The sequence below is a fragment of the Aptenodytes forsteri genome, unplaced genomic scaffold, assembly GCF_000699145.1.
Source record: "Aptenodytes forsteri isolate BGI_AS27 unplaced genomic scaffold, ASM69914v1 Scaffold112, whole genome shotgun sequence".
Classification (NCBI taxonomy): domain Eukaryota; kingdom Metazoa; phylum Chordata; class Aves; order Sphenisciformes; family Spheniscidae; genus Aptenodytes; species Aptenodytes forsteri.
In genome coordinates, this window is record NW_008794883.1 from 1,543,160 (window position 1) to 1,550,161 (window position 7,002).

General features: G+C 36.2%; 1 protein-coding gene across 1 annotated transcript in view; it reads right to left on the reverse strand.

The window, feature by feature from the left end:
• Window positions 1-7,002, reverse strand: part of WDR7 (WD repeat domain 7) — a 134,971-nt gene that overhangs the window by 118,950 nt on the left and 9,019 nt on the right. The window contains exons 6-11 of the mRNA XM_009274738.1: window positions 5,404-5,523; window positions 5,062-5,207; window positions 3,884-3,981; window positions 2,700-2,846; window positions 1,919-2,167; window positions 172-392 (exon numbers count right to left, since the gene is read on the reverse strand). Of these exons, the coding sequence (XP_009273013.1) occupies window positions 172-392; window positions 1,919-2,167; window positions 2,700-2,846; window positions 3,884-3,981; window positions 5,062-5,207; window positions 5,404-5,523 (981 nt within the window). The remainder of the gene's footprint in view (window positions 1-171; window positions 393-1,918; window positions 2,168-2,699; window positions 2,847-3,883; window positions 3,982-5,061; window positions 5,208-5,403; window positions 5,524-7,002) is intronic.

The window sequence follows — 7,002 nt, forward strand, 5'->3', positions numbered from 1 at the left end:
CCAAGATTAACAGAACAATTGAACTCTTTTTAAGTGTCTGCAAGAGTTATACATTGGGCCAGTGCTAAATCTTCAGTATTTCATATTACATTCATTTTCAAGGAGGATTTGAGGAGCTGTACCATTTATGGAAAGTGTGAGACAGGTTATCAGACACTATGTAAAACTTACACTACAGTTTTCTGGTGGAACTAGAAGCTGTGTAATTTCTCCACCATGTACACAGAAGATATGTTTCATCTCTCCAGAAAATATATCCCATATGATGACTGAGAAATCCACACCACCTGAGATCAAATACCTTTGATCATAACGAGAAGAAACCTGATGAGGATACAGTAAACATGTAATTTTGTTTCGATGGCCTCGGAGAGTCCGGTGAGGTGGCCAACCTGAGAAATTGGGAAGGGGCGAAAGGGGGAAAAGAAAAGGAAAAAAAGAGAGAGAAAAAACATAATTCAATAGAACAGTTAACAATCCAAAACACTGTTCTTGATTAAAAAAATACAGACATAGTGCCATTTTTGACAGAAGTTCTTGTAGAATTAGCCTTGTCTTTTTTTAGAATGTTCATAGTTTTTTTTACTGGACATGGACTGAATGATTCTTTTTGTCTTGCTGTACAATCTCACTTTAAAGTAATTCAGCTGTCTTAAAACAGACTCCTCCCACCAAAAAAAAATCCCAGAAAAAAAAAATTAGAAAGGCCACAAAGATGTGAAAAAATAAATTCCCTTCCCCATAAAACATGAATTTATCCAAGGTTATAACCAAAAGGACCAGTAACATAATCTTACTCTGCACTGGCCACAGCAGTGGCATGCAAGTCTGCAGTGTTACGCATTTGGTGCTTGTGCAGAATAGGTTAATGACATCAAATTTAACTTTACAAAGGAAAATAATTTTTGTGAAAAGAGCAAGAATGGCGAGTCTTCTGTTCACTGAGATCAAATACATCAGTTAAATCATTCTAACCTGTTAACTATTGCAAAAGATGCTTAGAAAAAACTTTTTAGATTGCAAATTTGACAAAATGGGCCCAATAAATTAAATACCAGAATCAAGTATTCTATGCAATACCTGCATGATATAGTTAAACTTTTTTTCCTCTATGTGATTATGCTTTCTAGCAAGCACAGCAAACCTTACGTAGAATACACACAGGCACTTCTGTATTTTTATGAGGGCAAGAACCACCAACGCTTATTTGCAGAATAATGTATCAACTTCGAGGCAATCCAACTTCACGTTAAGAAAAAAAATCATTTTTGTATAAAGTAAATCAGTTATATAAAGGAAATAGTACAACCAACAGCCTTGTATACAACTGACAAGCTCATATGTATATTCACAGAAAAATATTTACATGTCTTTTTCATTTATCAGCACTTGTAAGAAATCAAAACCCAAATATTTGTTCTGCAACTGTAATCACAGAAGTATTAAAATAACATTATCTGGAACCAAAATGTACAACAGCTGGCCAGCGTATAATACTCAACTAACTATACAATACACAAAGAGGAATTCTCTTTTAGATTTCATTATTTTCCCAAGAACATCTTCACTGACACACTGATACCCCAGTGCCCAGAACAATACTGGGAGAGAGACAGGAGATGTCCCCCGCCAGATCTTTGCTACTGCATCTCAAAAACCCAGGGAAAATATCCAAGGCTTTCCAGTGAAGGGACTCCCCCTCCCAAAAAAAAAATTGATGCAAGCTGGCCACAGTTAATTTATTACTTACGTTTCTCATTACATAATAGAACATCAGAATTGTTAAGAAAACAGTTATATGATTTCTACTGTAAAATGACTTAATGCTCACTTCATGAAATTATTTTTTACTTCAGTATGTCTCCTGACAGGTGCACACTGTAATCCAACTGTGCTTTTCAAAAGCTTATTTGCATACCTCTCCTAAGCATATGCTCTCCTTGCAGCAGCTGAACTATAGCAGTTTGTGTGGCTGGCACAATAACAATGCTTCCATCTTCACGACCACAAACCAGACGCCCATGTGCTGGGATATACACACTGGCTGTAACTTTAAGTGGTTCATTGATGTTTGGTATTAAGCTTAGTTGGTCTATAATCCCAGCAGGGCGAGGAGTAAGTTTATCAAAAGCTTCCTGGAGGGATGTTGAAGTTGTTGTTTGCAGTCCTGTTTTTAGAAAGAAAAAAAAAAAAAAAAAAAAGACAAAGGAAGGGGTGAGGTGGGAGGAGGATTTAAAAAAAAAAGGCAAGAAAGGAAATTAGGAATGCTTTTCTGAAAAGATCTCAAAGTTTAAATACACCATGTCACAACACTTTGAACAAAGTAAAAGGTACATACTGCAGATTAATTTACTGACTACATGAGTGAAGCTACAGCAACACATGGAAACAATATATGTGAGAACTGGAAAAGTATATGATTTAAGCTACAAGAGGAAGTTACACAGGCAGACAGCAATGACCATAGCTAGTATTTGGAATAAAGCAGTTAAAACTTAATACCTGAAAAATACTCAGAGTAAATTAAGATTTTGATCATACATGAAAAAATCAAGTTACTATAACTCTTACAAGAAGCTAACAAAAACACAACTTCATGGATCTGTAGGAAAAGCAGCAGTGCTCTATCCAGCCACAAAAACACATAACAAAAAAATCCTGCTAAAAGACTTCGCAACAGGACTGTTAATTAGGTATACCTTTTGCACCATCTCGTTGTTCAAGAGTATCAGGCACACTCCAAATACACAGTCTCCCTGAAGAGTCTCCTTGGATTAACAGCTTATAGGAAAACTCCCTATGTCCATAGAAGAATCGAGTAACTGGAGGACATATTAGTAGCTGTTAAAAAAAAATAAATTAATAACTTCAGAACACACGCAAACTGTGTACTAACCTCAAAATTTCCTTTCCCCACACTGTACCTTTTAAAAGCAGGACAAAAACTAGCTACTTTATGCTTTATCTTTCTTACAGGAGAAAGAATAAATACAGCAATATGAGTCAGAAGAAACTGTGGTTAGTTACAAAACAAGTCACAGGTTTAGGGAACAGTAAAGAAAATTCTTACATATATTTGGTTTTGTTCTAAATATATTCATACTTAGCATATTTTATGTATGTGTGTGTGTATTCTAAAATTGTTAACATTCTAACTGCAATGGGGCCTTGAAGTTACACTAGTCAGTAAGGTACATGGTCCACGACAGAAGCAAAAAAGTTTTAATGTTGATTGACAACATAAAGGAACAAAAAATCAAATATATAAATGTTTCAGTGTCCAAATTTGGCAACAGATTAAATGGTTAAGATAGAAAAAGGATTCCTACAATAGTCTTGTAATAACAGCATTTGTAAATCAGACAGTTACTTATACCTAGTAGTATAGGTATAAGTACTAGATATACCATACAGCAGTCTTAGATATATTAGTTTATAGCAGATACAGTTCACAGTACAATATAAAAATGAAGCATAGCTCAGAGGACACTGGCCTACAAAATTTTATTTTCTTTACTTTGCACGTATTTAAGCTTTCAAATGGAAAGTTGTAATTCTAAAAGCTCTTGCTCAGTTACTGTCTAATTATCATGCACATCACAACTTGACTTCTAATTCTCCAGGCATTGATGAATGATAAACTGTTAGAATATAGGAACTGAAGATTCACTTGACCAGAGACTAACCTCTGCATTTATTTGAAAACCAAGAACCAAACCAAACAGCAGGGAAATTACATCTGTCTATTTTCTCTAGGAAAAGAAGAAATCCTAAAGGTCTACTTCAAAAAAGAAGAACTGGTCACGATGTATGCATGTTTCAACTCCCTAAAAGAGAAATGCAGTCCATAAAAGCAGCTCCAAAGAAATATATTTTTTCTGTTTATCTGCTCTGTCCAACGCACTGTACAATAAAGGCGGAATTAAATTTTCTACTGCTTTCCCCACATCTCTGCGAAATGAATCACTAGCTGGTAGACAGCTGGGTTTAAGAACAAAGAGAAAGGAATAAAATTCCTTGTATTACTAGAGAGTGATTACTACATCACCAGCTAACTAAATAATACTAAGCAAAAACAACCCCCAAGCCCTTAAACATTGCATTTTTTCAATTGTTAATACAGCGTATAGCAGATTATTACTCTAATTTTGATGTACAGGGCATGCTTCATCAATTAATAACTGCTCCAAATGTGTCCAGCTCAGTTCCCCCACACATTCAGAACTGAAGGAAGAAAGAATGGAGGGAGCCTGGCTTTAGGTCTGCTTTAGACTTCAACACATCTGACCTCAGACTCAGGACCAAAACACACCAAACCCAAGGATTTCTCTGACAGATCACCAGATAGATCTGCTCGCAGCCTTATGCTCTGATCACATAAGAGGGTGAGAAAGGAGTTCTCGCCTGATTTATGTGAGAATATTCGAGGATCTCTAAGACAAAACTGTATCGCTACCCAGAACAAAGATGTTTGCATATCATCAAGATGTCAGAAGAAGAGTTTTTTATTTTACTTTTGTCATTCTACATTTATTTAACCTCTTTGATACCTAATTTTAAATTAATTTTATATTTTCACATTTACGTGCACAAAGTCAGCTGTTTGTGCCTTCCCTTAATGGGCTGAAAGAGTACTCTGTTACAATAATACAATCATCATTTACATTCTACTCCATATAGCAAAATGTTACTTCTTCCTTATTTGGACCTGGTTAAGGAAATATTTAAATTATATTTTATTTCAATTTATGACACTTGTTCAACAGCAAAATGCACCTCTTCCCATCACACAGCTCCATTACGAAGTGAAGAAGAGTTAGTGTAATATCAGAAAATAGTGAAGCAATCTTGGTCGAGGCAATCTAAATTACTGAGCATTGCTTCAACACGATAGCAATTTAGGGGACACACACTTTAAAGTATGCTCATGGAATACTAGTTTCTGCAACATCCATATGATTTTGTAACAAAATTAAAGCCAAAGATACTCAACATTTCTTCAAGGTTGCTCATGTTTTTATCTCAAAAAATAAATAAGCGGAGTATTTCATTGTTGACTACCTGGCTGGTAATTTATATATGAAACTTTGTCCATCTTCTGTCCATACAATCACTTTATCAGCTGACACAAAGTCGCCACCAGTCCAGGTCTGATCATTTTCACTAGGGACTGAACATAAGAGGGAATAATCTCCAGCATCAAAAACCTGAAAAGAAACAGAAAAGTCTGTTGTCATTAACCAATTACAGATTGAAATGCTCATACAGCAGCTAATTTTGGTTTCAATATAGACACATTAAAAGGACTTAGAGCATCTTGATCTAAATGTCTTACTGGCAATTTAATTAAATCAGCTTCTACAGTGAAAAGCAGCCAGGTGTTGTTCAGCTAGCTTGCCTTACCCTCCAGTATTTGGAACACACTACCAACAACGACCGCTGGGTAAATGCACAGAAAGAAATGCTTTGACAGTTTTGACAATAAATAGGTTTTGACTCCTCTTCAAATACTGGTGTTGTATCCTAAAAACAAACAGACAAAACCAACATTAGATTAACTGCATTTTATTTAAAATTATAAATCTGAAATTCAATAGAGCCATATTACCTTCCGTAATAACAATGTCTTCAAAAAAGGCATTTCGTGATGGTTTTAAATTTGCTCAAGTCATGAGCAAATGTTTCTGTAAATTTTAACTGAAAAACACACTTATGTTTTATTCTGATACTCCTGTGGGTATATCATACCTTGAATACCAACTTTCCCGTGATAGTCAAGTCTGCAGACTCTGTCACAAGTACAAGAGTAGCAAATGTGCAGAAAAGCAGAACTGAAGTAGTGATAGGTGAGAAATTGGCTTGTAGAGACAGACAAAAATGACACCAGCAGGAGGTTATCATTTTTATTTAGAGAGCATATGTATACAGCCATAATCAGGCACAAGTGCTGACCAGCACGCCAGCAGAGCCAGGGAGCTGAACCGCTGAATACATGAGCCTGTTCCCTTCCTCATGTCCACTAGCATAATCACGTCTCAAAGTTTTCAGCTGTAGACTGACCCTTGGCCAGAGGTTAAGATTCAGTCACTGCTGACCACGTTCTTCTGAGATTCAATCTAGCACTATCAAATAGCACGGGATCTTAACCATTTGGCCGAACACCCTCTGCTGAGTCTGAGTATCAGACTGATCTATCACATCGGTGCTGTACCTTGATTAATCTGGGCCCACCTCAAAGCAAAACTTTCTCTTCTGGTTGTATTGAGGGTGGTCACTACTAACCTGTCCAGATCCAGAACACACATGAACTAACTCCCAAGCTAATACTCATTTTGACTGTCCATCTTCACTCTGACTTGGGATACCTTAAAGGAAGAGGGGACAGCCATGCCATTCATAATCTGAAGAGTTTGGCTTACAGTTATAAAAACCTGGCTGAAACAACAGAAGGCTGCAGATACCCTGCTGTGGTATAAACAGGAGACTTACAGAAAGACCTGTCTGCAGTGCCAGTCACTTTAACCGATTTCACAGGGCTCTTCACTTTCATAAAAAAACAACGTTATCGAGACAGGGCAGAGAAAATCAGGATAGCCAGGCAATTAAGGAAGAGGTGGGGACTCGGATGTCCTAGATCACAACTCCTTACTCTGTTACAGATCTCTGTGGCAAGAAAGTATTTTCCTGAAATATTATTTCCTCATCTTCAAAATGGGGAATAAGCATTCTGTCCTACACAGAAACCATTTAAGTGCTCAGACAGTGTCACAGCAACCAGAGTCTGAAACCAAGAGTCTCTACACAGAACAACGTACAGATGGAAATCAGATAACAAGAAAACATATTCCTAAAAACTGTATTCTCTGCTCAGCAAACCCTTCAGGCATCTCCACATCTCACTTCTTATCTTTCTCAAAAAAAATACTACATTTAATAATAAATTTTAATACTAAATAAAATACTAAATTTACTAATAATAGTAATATAATAAAACTATAATTA